Source organism: Phyllobates terribilis, unplaced genomic scaffold (assembly GCF_046119375.1).
Source record: "Phyllobates terribilis strain yellow unplaced genomic scaffold, ASM4611937v1 Scaffold_1__5_contigs__length_1240528914, whole genome shotgun sequence".
Lineage (NCBI taxonomy): Eukaryota > Metazoa > Chordata > Amphibia > Anura > Dendrobatidae > Phyllobates > Phyllobates terribilis.
In genome coordinates this window covers 310,221,691-310,246,635 of record NW_027362761.1, presented here as the reverse complement: position 1 = coordinate 310,246,635, position 24,945 = coordinate 310,221,691, and the positions used below count along the sequence as shown (strand labels likewise).

Sequence of the window (24,945 nt, the reverse complement as noted above, 5' to 3'; positions counted from 1 at the left end):
GGAGATTAATCATTTTACTTTGCACTGCAATACTATTGTATTGCTATATACGGTACAAGAAATCAAACTATCACAGGTTCAAGCCTCTAGGGAGACTAAAAAAGTAAAAATTACAGAGGTTGTCTAGTCTAGGAAGAAGAGTCTGCAAACAACCAAGTCATGACAGTGTGCAATGCGCACACTATCATGATTCCCGGGTATTACCCATGCGGGTGGGCAGTCACGTGCCGACTAGTCTCATCCCTTTTCTCTTGAGAGAAGTGCAGGAGTCTGACTACAGGATCTAACTAATCAGGTTTTATTTATTTATTGTCTGTTACCATGGAGATGCTCTGGTTTGCATTGGGTCTGTAGGCATAAATAAAATGAAGACCTTTTACAAAGTTGCTTAATATTTTATTTTCAATACAATGAAGATTAAAAACAAAAAATGCAGAGTACAATGTGGAGAAAGTAATGAGTGCTAGGAGAAGTGAACTGTGATGGTGCTTGTCTGGACTATAATTTCTATTAATTCCGTCTTCCAGTTCAGCCTTTACTGACCTCATATATTGTCACTATCACATTAGTTTATCAAACAGTTCATCAATGACACTTGGATAAGAAGATACGGGACCAGAATCACTGATGGATCCCTTACATTGATATGGTCTGTGGTGGTTTCAGTATTCAGCATCGGTGGGCTAATAGGATCCACTGCATCTGGCTACCTAACTGGAAGATTTGGGAAGTAAGTAAATGTGGACCGTCTTAAAATGCGACTGAAATTGAGCATTTACTTTTTTTTTTTTTTCTACTTGCATTTGTATTTTATCTATTGTTTTATGAGTGCCCAATAATTATAATAATCTATACTATATAATAATAGCTATGGAAAGGAATTTATTGTTTTTATTGTTTATAGTACATGACTTTTCAACTACTCTGCTTACTCTTCCGAATTGTAGAGATGACAGCAACATAACTAGAATAGAACTCTAATATAATTCTAGTCCCTACATTTGTATTTTGGGCAAAATAGAGTAAAAAAAGTTTTAATGTAAAGAAAATGGTGAAAAATTTCGAATCTCATTTTTGTTTCAAGCCTTCAACATTTTCAAGATTTCGGCTTGCTGTCAGTCAATGGAAGCAATCACAATTTAGTTTCATAAGTTAACCTAATTTTGTCCAAGGCAAGGGGTGACGGTGATATATAGCCTAGGGAATGGTGTTATGCAAGCACTGGACTAACTGTGGTGTAGAATTATTTTTTTACTGATATTGTAAATATATGAATGTCAAATACAAGCTAAATCCAGAGCTGTCCGAGCCACAAGACAGAGCTAGGAGTCTCTTCCACCTTCGATGGCATGTCACTGCTTCCGCCAGTGGCCAGTGAAAATAGTGAAATATATCCACACTATGTTATACTATTGTTCACATTTCTACTACAGGAGGAAGTGCCAGCTGTGTATCGCAGTGCTGCCGCTGCTCAGTGCTGTGCTCATGGGCCTCAGCCAGACTGTTGACCGTATTGAAATGATTGTAGCTGCGCGTTTCCTCTCTGGGTTTTACTCAGGTTTGTGCTAAATAAATCAATAAAGATCAGATTGCTGTTTCAGAATTTCTGTAATAAAATAACATGTCATACATAGATTGCACTCAAGTAGGAAGGAAGCATCAATCATGAGAATATATCAATGCAAAAATGTGCAATCCTTTCTCTGTATTACCATCCATGGGGTTATATTTTTAAAGGGAATCTGTCTGCAGGATTTCACCCACAAACTATTTATATACACCTGTAGCTCTTTCATGACAAGTCTAGCAATATTTTTACATGACCAATTTTTTTCGTCATTTCTGAGAAATCAACTATTTGAATTGATATGCAAATGAGGCTGTAGATCTGAAGCCTCAGTCACTCCAACTCTATTTCCCGCCCAGTGACACCTACTCCTGCTTAACTGACAACTCCTTTGTCTGAATTCAACAGGAGGAGGTGGGAATAGAGCTGGAATGACATAGGTTTCAGATCTACAGCCTCATTTGCATATGAATTCAAAGACTGATTTCTCAGTAAGGGAAAAGCAAACTGACCATGTAAAAGTATAGAAAATATAACTTTTTTATCTTTCCATCAATATAGCCGTATGAAGGCTTTTTTTGTGGGACGAATTGTACTTTTGAATGACACCATTAATTTTATCACATGATGCACTGGAAAGCTAGAAAAAAATTCCTAGTGCGTTGAAATTGCAAAAAAAGTGTCATCCCACAACTGTTTTTTGGATTTTTATTTACTATGTTCGCTATATGGTAAAACTGACATGGAAATATTCTCCAGGTCAGTATGAGTACGTAGATAATAAACGTGTTTAGTTTTTTTTATTTAAGTGGTTGGAAATTTGTAAGAAAAACAATTCGCCATTGGGAGAGTAGGAATTACATGCCCCAGCCAGTGCATGTTAAATCTCTCACAGTGTGCTTTAACAGGTTTTCAGCTGTTAAAGTCACATGATGGCTGATTTAATCAGCCATCATGTGTGGGAAAAGATGTAGACTCAGCATGTGATACTGCATCAAAGGCAGGGACACAACTTTTGATGTACAAGCACGTCAAATGTCATGAAGGTGTTAATCGACAACAGCCTTTGCAGTTCTGTATCCAATAGCGAAGTAATGTCATTGAGGATGAAAAAGTATCACTTACTATATTTCAAAATGGTGTGTAAAGGACAGCTATGCTGCGCTGTTGGCTTCTCAATGAATCGGGACGTCCAGAATAGATTTAGATTAGTAGAATAGGTATTACAGTTTATTCTCAAACATGTTTTAAAGTACATCTGACTTCTTCATCAGGAGAACCCCAAGTGAATCTTGTGGTTCTCCTGATGAAGATGTCAATTGTACTTTGAAAAGCTTTGAGAATAAACCACAGTACCAATCTAAATCTATTCTGGACGTCCAGATTCAGTGAGACACCAGCAGCACAGCATAGCCGCCTCTCAGCACCATTTTGATTTCAACGTTTGGTCTACCAACCAGCGGAGCAGCAGCAGCTGGACCTATTTTTTCTGAGATCCAACTCGTACCACACCACAAAACACTTTTTGTCTGGATAATGCCCTATTTTGCTCTCTTTTTTCCTTGTATCCTATAATCAACACTTACTATATTTTGTCTCTTTCATTATTAGGTTTGGGAATTAATATTCATGCACAGTATGCCGGAGAAATTGCTCCTCGAAAGTTGCGTGGTTTCATCAATGCAACCGGACCCTTATTTGTAACTCTGGGCAAACTTTGTGGACAAATTGTAGGACTCAAGTAAGCACTGATAATATGCAAGCACAGCACAACAGTGTTAGTGCTCATTTCAGGCTGTTATGGGCCCATGTGGCGCCCTGCTGCGCACGGGTGCCACAGAACCCAGTAGGGTGCATGGATGGACTTCTCCACAAGAGGCCCTCACACATTCACACACCTCCACCCTACCACCTCAGACCACCAGAGGGAGCCCCATTAGGGATATAAAAACTGGAGGGTGGAGTTGGGTAGTCAGAGTGTGCTGACGCTAGGAGATCAGTGAAGAAACAGCACGCAGGCTGCTGTGCTTAGGCGAGCCAAGGCCTACAGCATGAGTTGAAGCCTAGTGAGGGCCCTGAGTGTGTCCAAAGGCGAGAGGGGAGAGGAAGCAACGAGGGGGCAGAGGAGCGTACCAGGCTCACCCCGAACTATACACCGGACACCGGGTCTGCGCATACGGGGCCCCTTTATAGCCAGTAGGGACCACCGGATACCTGGAGGACTACAAGTCCCAGGTCGACTAACGCTGACTACCGTACCAGGGCTAGGAGTCACGGAGGCCCCAGCGTCCAGGGAGAGTGATCTCCAAGAGAAGGCCCTACCACCAGGTCAGCAGGTGCAAGAGAGAGAGAGACAGTAATAAAGTCAGGCCTAGCTCCAGGCAGGTCTGAAGCTTAGCAAGTGAAAGCAATGGATCAAGAGGCCCTATACCCGCTCACTGGGGAGAGTCCAGAAGTGCACCCTGCGTACCGAGTACCCTGGACCATACCTGCATCTACACCAGTAAAGGTACCTAAGCGAACCCCCGTGTGAGTGTCATTTCTCCCTGAACCGTCCTGGCCGTCTCTCACCTGTTCCACCATCCATTCTCCCATGCTGCCCTGAGGCCTGCTCCACCTGTGGGGAGCTGTTCCATCATAAGCTGTCCTAACATCTGCCTAAGAGGACTGTCGCAGCGCTGGTAATCCTTACCAGGCACCGCAGGTGGCGTCACGAACTTTACAAATCCCCTATAGATATTCCCCTTTTTGTTGACCGCCCTGGGCCACGGACGAGGCCAGCCACCGTGATATCCCCCACCGGCATCCAGAGGCCCGGCTGCCGAGTACCCCACGGCTCTGGGGGGGTGTCACCCACAATGAACCTCTGTGTGCCCCTGATTTTATATGGAGACACACATCCATATAAAATCCATGGGAAAAGTGTGGCATGTTCCATTAATTTAAAGGGAACCTGTCACGTCCTAGCTACCCTATACACTGCCCCTATAGCATTGTTAGTGATGCAATGTGCATCACTAACAAGCTTTTTCCATTAAAATTGGTGCAGCTATAATGATTTTATAATCTTTAATATACCTAGATCCTACCTGCTCGTTCAGTCATAGGGGTGTGCTTGTCATATTTGACGCGCCCCCTGGGGCCGTGGGGTACACGGTAGCTTGGCCAGTCCTTTTTGGGGTAGTCACAGTGGCAGTGACCCGGTCCGTGGCCAAGGACGGTCAATCAGAAAAGTCAATTGGGGAAATAATGTTTCGTGACGCCACCCGTGGTATGCGGCTATAGGTGGCCGCCGCTGCTGTTCAGATCCACTGGGGCCGTTGGTGACGCAGCAGACATGGTTCAGCTCTCCACAGGTAGAGCTAGGCCCCAGGGCAGTTAAATAGGAGATTTTTGGATGTTGGTGTTATAGTGCAAGGCAAATGATGCAGCAATTAAGTCTAGGATACAGCGGGTTGCAGTTTTCAAGTGTTTACTCACAGTTTTTATGGTATTCCAGATTACAACTGCCAGCAGGTTATAACAGCCCACCGAGTCCTGTGTTCTCCAGGGAAGTGATCCAGCCAACTCTCAGATAACTTGGGTGCACTTGATCGGCACCCTCTTCTAATGTACCTTCCCGGGTCTGCGCTGGATCTCGCCCTCCTGCCCTGCGCCTCACACACAGTGTCCCGAGCCAGTGGCCTTGGGCCTTGTCAGGCGATGTCCTCTCTGTCCCCTTGGTCCTATATGGCCACCTTTTCAGCGAATGTGTGTGGTTTTGGCTACGGCACTTAGAGATACCGCAGCCTCCGGTTTGCTAGCTGAGTCTTATAGTCCTAAACTAGTCTGGGGCCGGTCCCCTATTGCGACCGGATCTCTTCACGGTCGGCGTGAACTCGTGCGCACAGGTGGACTCCGCACTTCCCGTGCCCCTAAGATCCTTTCTCTCTCTGGAGCCCTTCTTACTGCTCCGGTGCTCTCTCCTCACTCTCCTACTGGGCCCCTCTGACTGGGCCCTCACTCCGCCTGGACCCTACTCCTCAACGATCCTCTCTTACTGACTCTGGACCCAGGACTGGAACTGTCTAGATGTTTCTACCCTTGCTTTTATACTCTCTGTCATGTGATCCACGTCACTCTATGTGGTCCCCTCTACCTTCAGTCCTTCCTTTAGTGCTCCTCTAAACTACTTCCTCCACCCACCTCCTCTACTTCGTTCCATCCTCCAGACAGGGACAGGGACTGTGCTCTCCCTCAGAAGCAATCTCGTCATTCCCTACTGGAGTGATGTGGTGTTGGATGTGGGTGTGTGGGTCCCGGGTAGTGCTCCCTCCTTACCCAAGTGTGAGGTACCACACCTCTGGCTGAGATGCAGTACCTCTGTGGCGACTGGACCCGCAGGGGTGCGAAATATTCAGTCATGGGCGGGTGCAGCATTCAGTCACTGCTGGCGCTGCCCATATATTTGAATACTGCTCCTGGCAAGCGCTGATATTGTGGGGCGCAGACGCACTTGTAGATGTCCGGCTGCCTGCGCAGTGAGGCTGTGTGATTAGCAGCTTTACTGTGCATGCGCTATGACGCGCTATGTTCCCCACGCATGAGCAGTGAAGCTGCTAGTCACACAGCCTCACTGCGCAAGTGTGGGGAATAGAGTGTCATAGCGCATGTGCAGTGAAGCTGGTAATCACACACCTATGACTGAATGAGCAGGTAGATCTAAGTATATTACAAATCATAAAATCATTGTAGCTGCACCAATTTTAATGGAAAAAGCTTGTTAGTGATGCATATTGCATCACTAACAATGCTATAGGGGCAGTGTAGAGGGTAGCTAGGACGTAACAGATTCCCTTTAAGGAAGAATATTGTACCCTGCAAAGGAACCATATCATACTATATGGAGTGCTTGCAGGTCTATATTATTTATCCACATGAACTCCATGTACATGATACATAGCTTTGCCCTTAGGATAATGATTGTGACGCGCCCCCTGGGCCGCGTGGGGAACCCGGAACCGGACCTTTTTGTAGATGCTGGGGGTTGTAGTCACCGTGGCGGTGACCCGGTCCCGTGGCTCAGGGTAGTCAAACTAAATGGCAGTCTATATACTAATGTCCGACTACGCCACCCGTGGATTACGGTCAGGATGAACTGCCACTGCAGGGCAGACCGCTGAGGCTGGTGTTGTGGGTGCAGCAGAGTGTAGTACAACTCTCCACGGGAGGAGTGTAGCCTCAGGGCAGTGTATAGGGATGTTGGTGATGATGATGCGGGGGAGCAGCAGTAACCACACGAAGTCTGTCATGCAAGTCAGGGTCTTTACTGTTGGTGGTATTAAGGGACCCGTCCGGAATACAGGTTAACAATGTAGGCCTGGTCAGTCTGAGATCAACTGGGAAATCCTGCTGGTCAGGGGGAGTTTGTAGGCCTACCGTGCTGACTTCACTCTTTCTTGGCTATCCTGCTGTAGTGTAGTGGTAGCCCACGTCTCTGAGTGTACCGTGTTGTTCTCACACGTATGACTGGCGACTCGGGCCTTCCGTGCTTCTCACCCCTCCAGGGCAGTAGTGGTCCCTCTCGTGTGGCTGAGCCTCCGGGCTTCCTTGGACCAGAGGACTTGAAGTCCCCTGCGTGGTGGTTTTCTGCTGCTGGGCTTATAACCCTCACAGCTTTGGACTCCAGTGTCCGGCTTAGTAAGTCTCTGGTCAGGACGAACTCTGCTAGTTCCCCTCCTGGCCTCGTGTTCTTCCTCTGCCTACAGGGACTCCTCAGGCTGCTGCTGACCTGTCCCTGTCTCTTGAACTAGACTGGAACTTGTCTCTGGCTTCACTGGACTCTTGGAACTCTGGCTGGACTCTCTAACCCTGCCCCAGATCCAGTTTATAAAGGGCAGGTTTCTCCCCTCCCTGGATTGAGACAGGAGGTGCTGCATGCTAATTGTCCCCAACCAGGGAACCTCCCACCTGCTCTCAGACATGACATTGCTGCCACTGTGGCAACCAGACATCGGGGTGCCACAATTGTAACTGGTTTTAATAAATATGTACTCATTAATCCCTGCCAAAAGCCTGTTTATGGACTGCTCTTCATAACATGTGGCTTTGTCTCTACACAGAGAGATATTTGGGACAGAATTCTTGTGGCCTCAAGTTCTACTCTGTAGCAGCATTTCATCCCTTGTTCAGCTGGGTTCTCTGCCCTTCTTCCCAGAATCTCCAACCTATTTGCTCTTAGTAAAAGGTGACCAGGAAGGCTGCCTAAAAGGTAAGTTCAACACAATAGTTACAGTTAAAAGTAAAACTTGGAAATAATCATTGGCAAGCAGAATAGACAGGTGATTTTTATATGCGCGGGTCACATAATTCTAATCATAACGATCATCTTCTGCGGTTTTCATGAATAATTCAGACAATGGCTGTAGTTGTCATGGCTTTACCACAACAGAGAGGGGTCAAAAGACCGCAGCGGCTGATTTCATGTACTCCTACACCGATCAGAAGCACTTCTTCATTATTAAACGGTGCAGGTTTCTGTTGAAAGTGCAGTGGTTAATCTGTTCAGCTTGGAGTCTCTGAAGTTTCCCAACTTGTATGATTTCAGCTGTTCAGTATTGGCCACTCCCTTCACCTATATTTACTCGCCTCTGGCAATCTAGATTGCCAGTGTTAAGTCTTGTACTGCCTGGTGAGGAGTAGAGGTGTCGGTTGTTGGTAGAGGCATTTGGAATGTTGATCTCTGAAAGTTGCTAGCTCTTTTGGCAAATCCTCATCCTATTCTATTTAGTTTCCCTTCCTTTTCTCCCTGGTGATCCTCTGGGTTGTCTATGAGTGCATATTTGTATGATTGGTATTTTCATTTATCCCTGTGCGTCCTTCCTTGTTTGTCTGGTTTGTGTATATACATACATTATTCCTCCCCACTTCCCTGTATGTGGGAGGAGGACAGATATAGGGCTGATTCAGGAGTTTAGAAAGGTACGTGGCCCCAGCATCTTCACCATCAGAAGTAATCTGGGGAGCAGAGATTGGTATGGCACTCCTAGCGTTAGGGATGGAGAAGGAGCCTCTGGCCCCGGGTAATCTAACAACAGAATCATGACAGTAGTCTTATATACTGTCTAATCAAATTGCAAGATCATGCTAAAGTGATTGAGGCCACTTGTACAGGAAACATCATTCTCTATGAATTTCTACATACTCTTGTGACATACAGTGTATGTAGTAGCTACATAAAAACCATTAACAAGCAGGAGATGTGCTGTTGGATTTCGGTTCAGATTCTGTCCTGAGCGTTGCCCTTGAGCAAAGGTAAATCCAATGACAAGCTGTACCCCAGGCATGTCAATGGGGTTACCCACCCTTATTCACACACTATGGAAAATTTCAGTGCAGATATTTGGAAAAAAAAAACACAAGAATAAATTTGATACTACCTATACTAATGGATTATCCAAGGAAAATGGTGGAATAGCCACGTGTGGATCAGCCCCGCTAAATATTTCTGCAGATCGATGACAATTCAAATTGTATATCCGTGGCTGAAACCCAAATTCTAACACAGATCGTATAGTAATTACTTGTGGCATTTCATATTGCAAATTCAACACGTGAACGTTCCCATAGATTGTGTGTATCTCGATTTACTGCTTTCAAATGAGAATGTTTGTCATCTGTATTTCATTTGTTTTACATGGATGGAGTTAAGGTGCTAATGTAAACCAACCAAAAACTCAAGATATGCTAAGATCCAATTTACTGATAGAATACACCCATTAAAGTCTATGGGGAGTGCTTAAAATCTGTGTGCATCAGTATTGCATTATTATCTAATGAGAATTTCAAAAATTTTTGATACATTTTTTGCATCTGTATTTGCACTTAACACCATTATTTTCTATTGAGGAAAAATGGATCTGTTTTTGCACAATAGAAAAAAATAACAATAAAAGAAAATTCAGATGCAAAAACGGATCCTATACTGAAGGATTACTGATTGAATGCTAATGCATCTAGATAAATATTGCAGATCTGTATTACGAACGTATAATAATATGATTGTGTGAAAGAGGCCTTTAATGCACCGGCATACACTTGTAATTGGTTCATTAACAACTTAATGACATTGAATTTTTTTTAGATTTTTATTAACATGACTGGATCAAAACAATTGTTTTGTGGTTGATACCTTTTTGAGCATAAAATTTATGGAAGGCACTTTGAGATGGTAAATAGCGGACAGTTAGTGTCCGGTGCTAATCATCAAACACGGACTTCTCCCGGAAGTCCGTTGCAATGTTCTGGGGAAGGACCACATTGTTTTCAATGGGTTTCAGGTTCTGGTTCAATTTCGGGTACAGTTCTGGTACTCCAAACAAACTTTAGAATAAAGTTCGGGTTGGGTACCAGAACCTGAACTTCTATGGGTTCGCTCATCCCTAGTGGTAAAGAATTATGCACCAAAAGTATATATAAAACCCTCCTGGTCAATATTTTGCATCAGAACCCAAAACCAAAAGTGGAAATAACAGAGAAAAAGTATAAAGTTCTGCACCCATTCCATGTTTTGGATCTGCTTCTGCTTTTGACTTTAAAACACAGATGCAAAATACTGACTCAAATACAGGCAATTGCCTAAAGCAATTTTGTGATTATGTTATTAACAGTGCAAAATTTCGAACATTTCACCTGTAAAAAGCAAGCCGTAAATAACCGTATCACAAAGCCATGACAATTCTTGGTAAAATTCATGTGGTTTGGTCTGTAAATAGCTGCGGTGCACATTACCACAACATGAACATAGTCTAACAGCTTTTCTTTTTTTCTCAAGCCCTGAAACAGTTGTGGGGAGACAGAGATCACCAACCAGTCATTGATGAAATGATGAAAGAGCAAAATAATACCCAAAAGAAAGTAAAACGCATGGGTGTCTTGGAGCTATTAAGGGACAACTCAAATCGCTATCAACTCCTTACTATGATTGGCTTAATCCTCAGTCTTCAACTTAGTGGTGCTAATGCAGTTGAGTGTTATTTTGAATGCATTTTAACTAAGTAAAAGCTGTAAAAAAATTGTAATAGAGCCACCATTGGACTGCAGCTTTTTTTGCCACACAAAAAGGTTGCAAAAAATGTGTTAAACCTCCCTTAAAATCAGATTAAAGAGGTTAACAAATGTGTTGAGGACATGATTTTGTGGGACTTTCTGATATATTAGTATTACAGCTTCTCCTCCAGCACTTATTAGTGACGCCTTCCTCACAGACTGCTCAGCTCTCCAGTCCGCACAATGACAGTTGAGAATGTGACCAGAGCCACAAAATCATGTCCCCAACTCACCTATGGAAATTCACACGATGGCAAATTTGCTGCAAAATTCTCTAGAAGTGAAAATTCCATCAAGAGATCTGAATAAGGTTAAGCTCCCATGATGAGTTTTTGGTGAGTTTTTGCTGGACAAAAAAAGGCAATGTCTTAAAGTTTCAGCAAACAGAATGGGATTTAGAGAAATGTCATGCCCATTGTGATTTTTTTATGTGTAAAATGATATGTGATGAAATTTTTAAACAACATGTCAATTTCTCTCGCGGGTACGCTGAGATTTATTTGTAGATTTCCACCATAGAATTGCATTAGATGTGGAAAATCTGCAGGTGAAACACACAGTCGCGTTTTTAGTGCATTTCCACTATGGAAACATGACATTCCAAAATAACCTAGTTTAACTAATAGGTACAGAAATGCTGCAAAAAAATCTACATCAAAACCCCACCAAATACTCAACATGCCAACATATCCTGGTGCTGCTAATAGTAATTGTAAGGTCATTTTCCAAATCATAAAGCAGGGCGCTATAAGAATAATGCAACAATCATTCCGTATTTGTTGCATTGTATAATTATTTGCAATGATACAAAGTCCAGGTCTAGATATGACTAAATGGTGTCTTCTTCGCTACAATTACTGTATATCTTCTCATGATTTAACAGATTTACTTCTACGCATATGACGTGTTTCGTGAGGCCGGCTTCCCTGAGGACCGGATTCCATATGTTTCATTAGGAGTCGGGAGTTTTGAGTTGGTTTCTGCTATGATCTGTGTAAGTCTTTTTCACTCGAAGTCGTATGTTACTTACTTTGAATTTGCTGACCGGCCCCTATATGAATGACTTCATGTACCGTTTCCCAGAACACATTATATTGTATTTATTTGTATTACTTTTGAAAAGATCTACTAAAGATCAATTTACAAATGTCTGTTTAATGGGGGGTTTTCTGAAATTTTTCAGAAAATCACTTAATTTTTTTGGAGCCTCATTGTTTTTATATAGGTTTGCATAACTACTGCACTTTTTTACGTTGATTTTGTAATAATCATGGCAAAAACTAACAAAACTAAAATATGTAAACTCACGCTAATAAGTGTTCAGTTCGTCGAATAACATTGTTATCTAGTCTTGCATCTTGTATCAGGCATATAATTGTAAAAAGTTGCTACAAAGTAGAAACCATACTGTAACATTAAATGCATGTAGTACTTATAGTTAGCCAGTATGTGATGATAGTCATAGCCTGAAGTTTGCACGTAAACTAATGACATGTATCTCTCTCTTAGAGTCTCCTGATTGATCGCTTTGGAAGAAGGGTTCTACTCTTGGGGGGCTATAGTCTTATGGCTCTGACCCTAGGGCTTCTAACTGTGACACTTGCAATGCAGGTAGCTACTGATTCAGGGTATACTTTTATAAATTTTCATGCAGAATTACCTTACAATGAGCAATTGAGTAAATTAAAGGATATCTTCCATTTTATTTTATTTTATTTATTTATTTTACTCACTTATATAGAGCCATTAGAGGTCCGAGTTCTGAAATCGCCTTGATTGCTCAAAAAAACTCTCTTCATTGCAATGCTCATCAGCCATAAGTGTTGACCTCCTGCATGTGTACGTATACAGAACGGTACAGTACAAGACCTCAAGAGAAACTTTATCTGCCTGAACACAGAGTATAGTATGGGTTCATAAACTTTCTATTGAGCTCATACACCGCTCTATGCTAATGCCCAAGCTCAACAGAGCAACTTTTTGAGCAACAGTTCGATGTCTTAGGACCCAGACTCCCATCAATCGGCTGCACTGGTAGGAATGGACTAGATATTAAAGGAAGTCTTTCAACCTCCATATTCTAATTAAACCACTTATGTAGGTATTCTTAGTATAGATCTTAGTGGTTTAGTTTCCAGAAAAAAAACGATTTATTTCATATGCAAATGATTGGGCCTGGGTGCACACTTGGCATGGACAAAGTCTCAGGACACTGTTAAGCCCTTTCAATTTGCATACTAAGCACTTGGCCATGCCAAGGGTGCGCTTAAGATCCCTTATTTGCCGACAAAATAAATATTTTTTTTCTGGCAATGTCAGGAGAACTCTACCTGCTTGACTGAATTGTGCCAACGGTAAAGTTTAGTGGAGGAGTGATCATGTTATGGGGTTGTTTTTCATGAGATGGCCTAGGCCCCTTAGTCCTCATTCAGATGTCTGTTCACGTATGCATAAATAATGGTCATTAGTGTTTTGGATCTAATTTTCATCAGTGTTTGGTCAATATCAGTATTTCATCAATGATTTTCACTTTTGGATAATGAAATAATTAAATAAATTACAAATCTTTTACATTACAATGTTAATCTTGGACACCACAAGAACTGCATCGATGCCATTCGTGATTTTCACAGACCCATAGACTTGTATTAATACTTTTCATCTGTGACGCTGCTAAAAAATATACATCTCACCATGATTTTTACACTAACACACTGTGGGCTAAAAAAGCACAGACATGTGAATAGCCTCATAGTCTATAATGGGTACATATTCTATCCGAGAAAAACCAGGGATAGACACATACTGTACATGAAACACAGATATCTGAATTGGGACCCAAATTAAAAATAAATCGAGAGGTACTCTTTAGGGACCGTTTGAGAATTTTAAGACTCATTATGGTCCTATTGTGCATGGAGCGACAATAAGACTGTCTTAGATGTAAATTGTAAGGGTATGTGCATACTGAGGTTTTTTTAGCAGAAACTGAAGCATAAACTCTATGTGTGTCATTTAGATGCTGGCACAGCCACTTCGTTATCCTCGGCAAAGCTGACCACTGGCAGTTACCTGAGGCGGCTTGGTCTCTAGCGGCTTCCACTTTAAACTGTGAAGTATAGAGAGTGGGGGGCTTACAAGCAGAGCATGTCATTTCTTTTAACTGCTTCAGGGTTTCCAAACCCTGCAGCGGATAAAAGAAGTAACATAAAATGGAATATTTGCCCAGCAATGCGGTTTTGACATTGATGTGCATTATGTTCATGTTATAGCTTGCTTTTACATGTGGATTCTGGGTGAAATCTGCCTGAAAAAGATGTTGTGTGCACATACTCTTCATCATCCTCCAACTCAAAATTTCTCAAAAAATTGGTGTTTCTGATGCGCCCCCTGGGCCTTGGGGTACTCTGTGCCGGGCCGGTCGTTGCTAGGGGAGATGTCACAGTGGTGGTGACCCGGTCCGTGACCCAGGGCAGTCAATCAAAAGGGGGATATTTACAGGGGATTTATAGTTTTTATATACAGTTTGTGACGCCACCTGTGGTATGCGGCTAAAGGGAGCCGCCGCTGCGGAGCAGGTCCTCTGCAGCTGGTGTAAAAGCAGCAGAATTGGTTTAGCTCTCCACAGGTAGAGCTTAGCTCCAGGGCAGTGTAGATGTTGCTGTTATGGTGTAGTGCAGAAGATGGCACAGATAATGATCACAGAGACAGTAAGATGCAGTCCTCAGGGTTTCTTAAACTTCCAGTTACCAGTACTAGAGTAACTTCCTACGGCGTTCTGTGCTCACTCAGGGAGGGGTTCAGCAAACTCCCAGGTCTCTCCGGAGTACGTAACGGGACCCCCTTCTGTGTATTCCCTCTGGTCGTCTCCCTGCACCTCACACCTAGTGTCCCAATCCAGTGACCGTGGACATTGCCGGGCGACGTCTTTTCTATCCCCTGGGTCCTCTATGGCCACCTTCTTGGTGAGACAGATGTGGCTTGTGGCTGCAGTACCTGAAATACTGCAGCCTCCGGTTTCCTAGTTGAGGCTTAAAGAACTCTGCTAGTTTAGGGACCGGTCCCCTCTGTGCGACCTGACCCCTCCACCTCCCGGTAGATTCGGGAGTACGGGTGGCCTCCAGCACTTCCCGTACCCTGGGGTCCCTTCCACGTTCCTGGAGCCTCTCCTGATCCTCTATCTCTCTCCATTCTTGGGCCTCTCTGGCTAGGCCCTCCTCCAGAGCAGAGCTCCTACAGAGCTCCTGCTCCCTGTACTTCTCCTCTCAGACTGATCTGTCCTTTCAAGATGGCCTCTCTCTATATACTATCCCTAACAAGTGCTCCCCTGATTTACTTACTCCACCCACACCCACTACATGGTTCCCCCTACTTTGGTTCCCCCCACTCCAGCCAGGGACAGGGCTCAGCAGGAAAGCGACGCATCTTACCCCTCCTGCTGGTCTGGAGTAGTGTAGTGTTGGATGCAGGTGTTAGGGTCCCGGGCAGTACTCCTTCCTTACCTGAGAGTGAGATACCACACCTCTGGGTGAGATGCAGTACCTCTGTGGCGACTGAACCCTCAGGGGTGCCACATTTCCACTCAGCTTTTGTTCTGTTAACTCTGTAAAAAGACAACGGGTGCAGTGTACACAACACTTTTTAGGGCTCATACCCACATGTGTGAAAAAAAAATTTCCGATATCTGGACCAAAAAAAATGGACGAGTGTCATGCGAGTGCCATACGATTGCTATGCGATTTTCTAACCAAGCATCCATATGACATCCGTGTGACTTCCATATGCAATCCGTATACAATGCGATCTTAAAATGGGCTCTTACATAGGGGAATTGTCTAGGGCTTTTACACCGTTTTATATGGCAATATTCTCCACTACACATATAAATAAATATATATAATATATATATATATATATATATATATATATATGTTGTGCAAATGGAATAGACAATAGATGGAAATTATTGGCAATTATCAAGACTCACTCAATAAATGAGTGGTTCTGCAGGTTGGGACCACAGACCACATCTCAGTACCAATGCTTTCTGGCTGATGTTTTGGTCACTTTTGAATGTTGGTTTTGCTTTCACACTCGTGGTAGCATGAGACAGACTCTACAACCCACAAACGTTGCTCAGGTAGTGCAGCTCATCCAGGATGGCACATCAATGCGAGCTATGGCAAGAAGGTTTGCTGTGTCCATCAGTGTAGTGTCCAGAGGCTGGAAGCGCTACCAGGAGACAGGCCAGTACACCAGGAGACGTGGAGGGGACCTTAGGAGGGCAACAACCCAGCAGCAGGACCGCTACCTCCGCCTTTGTGCAAGGAGAAACAGGAGGAGCACTGCCAGAGCCCTGCAAAATGACCTCCAGCAGGCCACAAATGTGCATGTGTCTGCACAAACGGTTAGAAACTGACTCCATGAAGTTGGGATGAGGGCCCGACGCCACAGATGGGGGTTGTGCTCACAGCCCAACACCGTGCAGGACGCTTGGCATTTGCCACAGAACACCAGGATTGGAAAAGTCACCACTGGCGCCCTGTTCTCTTCACAGATGAAAGCAGGTTCACACTGAGCACATGAGACAGACGTGACAGAGTCTGGATATGCCGTGGAGAGCGATCTGCTGCCTGCAACATCCTTCAGCATGACCGGTTTGGCAGTGGGTCAGTAATGATGTGAGGTGGCATTTCTTTGGAGGGCCGCACCGCCCTCAATGTGCTTGCCAGAGGTAGCCTGACTGCCATTAGGTACCGAGATGAGATCTTCAGACCCCTTGTGAGACCATATGCTGGTGCGGTTAGCCCTGGGTTCCTCCTAATGCAGGACAATGCCAGACCTCATGTGGCTGGAGTGTGTCAGCAGTTCCTGCAAGATGAAGGCATTGAAGCTATGGACTGGCCCGTCCGTTCCCGAGACCTGAATCCGATTGAGCACATCTGGGACATCATGTCTCGCTCCATCCACCAACGTCACGTTGCATCACAGACTGTCCAGGAGTTGGTGGATGCTTTAGTCCAGGTCTGGGAGGAGATCCCACAGGAGACCATCCGCAACCTCATCAGGAGCATGCCCAGGCGTTGTAGGGAGGTCATACAGGCACGTGGAGGCCACACACAATACTGAGCCTCATTTTGACTTGTTTTAAGGACATTACATCAAAGTTGGATCAGCCTGTAGTGTGTTTTTCCACTTTAATTTTGGGGGTGACTCCAAATCCAGGCCTCCATTGGTTAATAAATTTGATTTCCATTGATGATTTTTGTGTGATTTTGTTGTCAGCACATTCAACTTTGTACAGAACAAAGTATTCAATGAGAATATTTCATTCATTCAGATCTAGGATGTGTTATTTGAGTGTTCCCTTTATTTTTTTGAGCAGTGTATATACAGATTGATATGTGCATACACAAAATCAGATTTACAATACCGTTCAAAAGTTTGGGGTCACCCAAACAATTTTGTGTTTTCCATGAAAACTCATACTTTTATTTATCAAATGAGTTGAAAAATGATTGGAAAATATAGTCCAGACATTGACGAGGTTAGAAATAATGATTATTAGAAATAATAATTTTCTCCTTCAAACTTTGCTTTCGTCAAAGAATGCTCCCTTTGAAGCAATTACAGCATTGCAGACCTTTGGCATTCTAGCTGTTAATTTGCTGAGGTAATCTTGAGAAATTTCACCTCATGCTTCCTGAAGCCCCTCTCACAAGTTGGATTGGTTTGATGGGCACTTTTTGCATACCATACGGTCAAGCTGCTCCCAAAACAGCTCAATGGGGTTGAGATCTGGTGACTGCGCTGGCCACTCCATTACAGATAGAATACCAGCTGCCTGCTTCTTCCCTAAATAGTTCATGCATAATTTGGAGGTGTGCTTTGGGTCATTGTTCTGTTGTAGGATGAAATTGACTCCAATCAAGCGCTGTCCCCAGGGTATGGCATGGCGTTGCAAAATGGAGTGATAGCCTTCCTTATTCAAAATCCCATTTACCTTGTACAAATCTCCCACTTTACCAGCACCAAAGCAACCCCAGACCATCACATTACCTCCACCATGCTTGACAGATGGCGTCAGGCACTCTTCCAGGATCTTTTCAGTTGTTCTGCGTCTCACAAATGTTCTTCTGTGTGATCCAAACACCTCAAACTTTGATTCGTCTGTCCATAAAACTTTTTTACAATCTTCCTCTGTCCAATGTCTGTGTTCTTTTGCCCATATTAATCTATTCCTTTTTATTAGCCAGTCTCAGATATGGCGCTTTCTTTGCCACTTTGCCCTGAAGGCCAGCATCCCGGAGTCGTCTCTTCACTGTAGACATTGACACTGGCGTTTTGCGTGTACTATTTAATGAAGCTGCCAGTTGAGGAGCTGTGAGGCGTCGATTTCTCAAACTAGAGACTCTAATGTGCTTGTCTTGTTGCTCAGTTGTGCAGCGTGGCCTCCCACTTCTCTTTCTACTCTGGTTAGAGCCTGTTTGTGCTCTCCTCTGAAGGGAGTAGTACACACCGTTGTAGGAAATCTCAAGTTTCTTGGCAATTTCTCGCATGGAATAGCCTTCATTTCTAAGAACAAGAATAGACTGTCGAGTTTCACATGAAAGTTCTCTTTTTCTGGCCATTTTGAGAGTTTCATAAAACAAACAAATGTAATGCTCCAGATTCTCAACTAGCTCAAAGGAAGGTCAATTTTATAGCTTCTCAAATCAGCCAAACCATTTTCAGCTGGGCTAACATACTTGTGCAAGTGTTTTCTAGGGTTTTCTAAACATCCATTAGCCTTCTTACACAGTTAGCAAACACAATGTACCATTAAAACACTGGAGTGGTGCTTGTTGGAAATGGGCCTCTATACACCTATGTAGATATTGCAATAAAAACAAGACGTTTGCAGCTAGAATAGTCATTTACCACATTAATGTATAGAGTGCATTTCTGATTCATTCAATGCTAGCTTCATTGAAAAAAAATGTGCTTTTCTTTCAAAAATAATGAAATTTGTAAATGACCCCAAACTTTTGAACAGTAGTGTATATATACAGTACAGACCAAAAGTTTGGACACACCTTCTCATTTAAACATTTTTCTGTATTTTCAGGGCTATGAAAATTGTGCATTCATACTGAAGGCATCAAAACTATGAATTAACACATGTGGAATTATATACTTAACAAAAAAGTGTGAAACAACTGAAAATATGTCTTATATACTAGGTTCTTCAAAGTAGCTACCTTTTGCTTTGATGACGGCTTTGCACACTCTTGGCATTCTCTTGATGAGCTTCAAGAGGTAGTCACCGGAAATGATCTTCCAACAATCTTGAAGGAGCTCCCAGAGATGCTTAGCACTTGTTGGCCCTTTTGCCTTCATTCTGCGGTCCAGCTCACCCCAAACCATCTCGATTGGGTTCAGGTCTGGTGACTGTGTAGACCAGGTCATCTGGCGTAGCACCCCATCACTCTCCTTCTTGGTCAAATAGCCCTTACACAGCCTGGAGGTGTGTTTGGGGTCATTGTCCTGTTGAAAAATAAATGATGGTCCAACTAAATGCAAACCGGATGGAATAGCATGCCGCTGCAAGATGCTGTGGTAGCCATGCTGGTTCAGTATGCCTTCAATTTTGAATAAATCCCCAACAGTGTCACCAGCAAAGCACCCCCACACCATCACACCTCCTCCTCCATGCTTCACGGTGGGAACCAGGCATGTAGAGTCCATCCGTTCACCTTTTCTGCGTCGCACAAAGACACGGTGGTTGGAACCAAAGATCTCAAATTTGGACTCATCAGACCAAAGCACAGATTTCCACTGGTCTAATGTCCATTCCTTGTGTTCTTTAGCCCAAACAAGTCTCTTCTGCTTGTTGCCTGTCCTTAGCAGTGGTTTCCTAGCAGCTATTTTACCATGAAGGCCTGCTGCACAAAGTCTCCTCTTAACAGTTGTTGAAGAGATGTGTCTGCTGCTAGAACTCTGTGTGGCTTTGACCTGGTCTCTAATCTGAGCTGCTGTTAACCTGCGATTTCTGAGGCTGGTGACTCGGATAAACTTATCCTCAGAAGCAGAGGTGACTCTTGGTCTTCCTTTCCTGGGGCTGTCCTCATGTGAGCCAGTTTGTTTGTAGCGCTTGATGGCTTTTGCAACTGCACTTGGGGACAATTTAAAAGTTTTCCCAATTTTTCGCACTGACTGACCTTCATTTCTTAAAGTAATGATGGCCACTCGTTTTTCTTTACTTAGCTGCTTTTTTCTTGCCATAATACAAATTCTAACAGTCTATTTAGTAGGACTATCAGCTGTGTATCCACCAGACTTCTGCACAACACAACTGATGGTCCCAACCCCATTTATAAGGCAAGAAATCCCACTTATTAAACCTGACAGGGCACACCTGTGAAGTGAAAACCATTTCCAGTGACTACCTCTTGAAGCTCATCAAGAGAATGCCAAGAGTGTGCAAAGCAGTCATCAAAGCAAAAGGTCGCTACTTTGAAGAACCTAGAATATAAGACATATTTTCAGTTGTTTCACACTTTTTTGTTAAGTATATAATTCCACATGTGTTAATTCATAGTTTTGATGCCTTCATTGTGAATGTACAATTTTCAAAGTTATGAAAATACAGAAAAATCTTTAAATGAGAAGGTGTGTCCAAACTTTTGGTCTGTACTATATATATATATATATATATATATATATATATATATATATATATATATATATATATATATATATATATGTGAGTGATATATATATTCTGTGCATGTAATGTTTTGTTAAAGAATTTATTTAAAAAAATTGGGGTGGAGACCAACGTAATTTTATAGTCTAGCAGAGGTTAAGCAGACAGCTGGGGCAGATGTTTGAAGCCTGGGAAGGGGGAAATACCCACGGAGCTTCCCAGGCTACTAATATCAACCCTCAGCTGTATAATTAGCCTTTATTGGTTATTAAAATGGGGGACCCCCCAAAAAAAATTGAATGTAAAACTTGCTGGCATAATTAACGGATGCCATGTCGTGTTTGGAGGGCCGCTGATGTGCCTAAACAGTGGAAACCCCCCACAAGTGACACCATTTTGGAAACTAGACGCCTCAGGGAACTTATCTAGATGAGTGGTGAGCACTTTAAACCCCCAGGTGCTTCACAGAAGTTTATAATGTTGAGCCATGAAAATAAAGAAATCAAAGTTTTCCACAAAAATGTTTCTTTCAGCCCCAAATTTTTTACGCAGACACCCAATATGTGGAGGAAGACTACTCTTTGGGAGCACAGAAGGGCTTGGAACTAAAGTTGCGCCATTTGACTTTTTGAATGTAAAATTTGCTGAAATAATTAGCGGACGCTATGTCACATTTGGAGAGCCCCTGATGTGCCTAAACAGTGGAAACCCCCCACAAGTGACACCATTTTGGAAACTAGACCCCTCAGGGAACTTAGATGTGTGGTGAGCACCTTGAACTCCCAGGTGCTTCACAGAAGTTTATAACATTGAGCCATAAAAATAAAATTTTCACATTTTTCCAACAAAAATGTTTTTAGCCCCCAATTTCGCATTTTTATAAGAGTAACAGGAGAAATTGCCCCATACCATTTGTTGTGCAGTTTCTACTGAGTAAGGCGATACCCCATATGTGGGGAAAAACCACTGTTTGGGCGCATGACAGGGATCGGAAAGGAAGGCGTGCCATTTGACTTTCTGAATGTAAAATTTGCTGGAATAATTAGTGGTCGCTATGTTGCGTTTGGAGAATCCCTGATGTGCCTAAACAGTGGAAACCCCCCAAAAGTGACACCATTTTGGAAGCTAGACACCTCAGGGAACTTATCTAGATGTGTGATGAGCACTTTGAACCCCCAAGTGCTTCACAGAAGTTTACAACATTGAGCCGTGAAAATAAAAAAATAAAAAAATTCCCAAAAGAATGTTTTTTAGCACAAAATGTTGCATTTTCACAAGGGTAACAGGAGAAAATGGACCCCAAAATTTGTTGTGCAATTTCTCTTGAGAATGCAGATACCCAGTATGAGGTCAAAAACTACTTTTGAGGCATAGTGCAAAGCTCAGAAGGGAAGAAGCACCATATTGGAGTTCAGATTTTGTTGGACTGGTTTGAGGGTGCCATGTCACATTGGTAGAGCCCCTGAGGTGCCAAATCAGCTTAACTCCCCCATAAATGACCTCATTTTACAAACTACACCTCTCGATGAATTCATCTAGTGGTGCAGTGAACATATTGACACCACAGGTGTGTCACATACTTTTATAACATTGGGCAGTGAAGAAAAAATAATTACATTTTTACCATGAAAATTTTGTTTTAGCCCCATATTTTACATTTTCACACTGGGAAATGGGTAAAAATTGCATCAAAATTTGTCCCACAATTTCTGCTGAATGTAGAAATACCCCATATGTGGCTGTACAGTACTGCTTAGCCACACGGTGAGACTTGGGAGGGACGGATTGCTTTTTGCCTCCTGGAGCGCAGATTTTCATAGAATAGTTTGCGGATTCCATATACAGAGACCCTACGTGCTAGAAGAGCAGAATCCCCCTCAAGTGACCCCATTTTGGAAATTATACCCCGTTGTGAATTTATCTACAGGTGTAGTGACGATTTTGACTCCATGGGTGTTTTCCAGAAACAAGCACAGTGGATGTTGCTAAGCGAAGATTGCAAACTGCCGTTGTAGTGACCAGTACATTGTAGTGACCAGTACGTTGTAGTGATCAGTACATTATGCCCAGATCGTTCTTCTGGAGATATGCACCCATAAATTAGGCAGGCTCTCATTGCTACAGGAATGCCAAACATGTGGACGTTAACTGAGGTTTAGACACACACTGGAGCGCAGAATGGAGGGGGACATTTGTTTTTTTTGAGCGCAGAAATCGCTGGATTTCTTTTGGAGGGCGAGGAGCCATTTCGTTTTTTTCCAGAGCCTTTGTGCTACCAGTAATGTGAAAGTCCCTATATTATTATTATTATTATTATTATTATTAACAGATGACAGACCTGAGTGGGAGCTTTTTTTGTGAATGGAGTTGAAGCTTTTATTGAGAACATTTTACATAACATTTTGGATCAGGTTTTGCCTGCGCTCTACGCTGAGCACTTACATTGAGGTTTCCATCTAAATCTCCGAGTGATGTGATTTAGATGAAATCCCCAAGGGATCCATTCACTAAAATGAGGCAGCAGAGTTAGTCTGGACTCTGTCTGGCCTCTGTTCAGCATCGTCCTTCTTTTCAGAAGTGCACAGAACTGTGGCAGATGGCACTTTTATGCACGCCTTATAAAAAGACGGACACCGTGGGATCACAGGTTCTATGGCGTCCACAGTGCCTCCATCTGCCTCATTACAGGGAATCTTCCGCCTGGGGTTCTGTCTGAATCACATATTTCAGAGATTTACATGGAAACCTCGGTGTAAGCGCTCAGAGCAGAGGGCCGGATAAATGTGAGCCGAGCCTTACTGCAATCTTTGGGAGGCAGAATGAATAAATACACAGCATGTGAAGAATTGGTTTTATATATTTTTTACGCCTTTCCTCGTGTGGTATAAGTGATTAGACGACTTTATTCTTCAGGTCGGTGCAATTACAGCGATACCAGATTTATATCGGGTTTTTATGACTGACAGCTGTCACACACTAAAAGACGCTTTTTATCGTAAAAACAAGTTTTTGCATCGCCATATTTTGAGAGCTATAATTTTTCTAGATTTAGGCTGACAGAGTCATGTAAGGGCTTGTTTTTTGTGGGAAAAGTTGACGCATTTATTGGCACCATTTTCGGGCATGTGACATTTTTTTATCGCTTTCTATTCCGCTTTTTGGGAGGCGGAATGAACAAAATCCAGCAATTCAGGAATTGTTTTTTGGGGATTTTTTTATGCCGTTCCGCGTGTGGTAAAATTGATAAGGCAGATTTATTCTTCAGGTTGGTGCGATTACAACGATACCACATTTATATCTTTTTTTATTTTTTGACGCTTTTACACAATAAAAACTATTTATAGAAAAAATAATTATTTTGGCATCGCTTTATTCTGAGAGCTGTAACTTTTTATTTTTCAGCCGTTGGAGCTGTATGGCAGCTTGTTTTTTGCAGGACAAGATGACGTTTTCAGTGGTACCATATTTATTTACAGGCGTCTTTTTGATCGCGTTTTATTCCACTTTTTGTTTGGCGGTATGATGATAAAGCATCGTTTTTTGCCTTGTTTTTTGCTTCTTTTTTTACGGTATTCACTGAAGGGGTTAACTAGTAGGATAGTTTTATAGGTCGGATGCGGCAATACTAAATATGTGTACTTTTATTGTTTTTTTACACAGATAAATATATTTATTGGATTAATATTTTTTCTTTTTTTTTTTTTCTTTATTTTGTGATTTTTAAAAAAAATATTTTTATAATTTTTATTAAATGTTTTATTACTTTTTTACATTATCCCAGGGTGGGACATCAACTTCAAACTGTCAGATTGCTCATCTGATGCTCTCTGAGCAGGCACTGACAGGCCACCTTCCTGCAGGACCCTGAAGGACTCCGCGGCCATCTTGGGACCGGGGGTCACCATGGAGATCACATCGCATTGTGCTGATGGGATCACAGAGGGAGCCCACTCCCTCTGCGATGCCCTGCGATGTCGCTGTCACTACTGACAGTGGCATCACAGGCGTTAAACGCCCGCGAACGGTGGTAGCACCGATCATGGGCGGCGCTGCGGGGTGTCAGCTCTCACACAGAGCTGACACCTGAATGTGATCGCGACAGCGCTCAGCGTGAGCCCGCCCGATCACCGAACGCCGCTCCCGCAGAGCAGTACATGTACAGCGCATGTCGGGAAGGGGTTAATGATCTATATTAAACTTGCATACTTACCATCATGCCCATTCCAGCTGAAGCCATTGCCACCTGCAACTAAAGTAAAATAATAAAGAAACCTCAACCTCTCCTTTCCGACATGAGGAACATCCATGTGTCCCGCGATGGCTCCAGCTCTGCTACATCTAGATGGCAGGCTGGATCGTAGGTGGACGCGACCATCCAGCCTGCCATCCCACAGAGACACTGAGGAGCGCATGTGTGCGCTCCTCAGTGGCTCTCTGTGATGGCATCGAGATGAGCTGAGTTCATGTAACATGAACTCAGCTCATCTCGATGCCGTCACAGCGAGTCATTAACGTCATTGCGGGTGTGGGAGAATTCTCACACTCGCTGTGCCGGCAAACTACGTCACCGCATGCACGATGAGAATTCTCCCACGTTTCGAAA

At 43.2% G+C, this 24,945-nt stretch overlaps 1 protein-coding gene across 1 annotated transcript in view; it reads left to right on the top strand.

The window, feature by feature from the left end:
• The window catches only part of LOC141259082 (solute carrier family 2, facilitated glucose transporter member 9-like), a 40,956-nt gene that overhangs the window by 1,311 nt on the left and 14,700 nt on the right, over nucleotides 1-24,945 (top strand). The window contains exons 2-8 of the mRNA XM_073674564.1: nucleotides 570-730; nucleotides 1,434-1,558; nucleotides 3,179-3,308; nucleotides 7,669-7,817; nucleotides 10,380-10,570; nucleotides 11,538-11,648; nucleotides 12,164-12,265. Coding sequence (XP_073530665.1) covers nucleotides 570-730; nucleotides 1,434-1,558; nucleotides 3,179-3,308; nucleotides 7,669-7,817; nucleotides 10,380-10,570; nucleotides 11,538-11,648; nucleotides 12,164-12,265 — 969 coding nt within the window. The remainder of the gene's footprint in view (nucleotides 1-569; nucleotides 731-1,433; nucleotides 1,559-3,178; nucleotides 3,309-7,668; nucleotides 7,818-10,379; nucleotides 10,571-11,537; nucleotides 11,649-12,163; nucleotides 12,266-24,945) is intronic.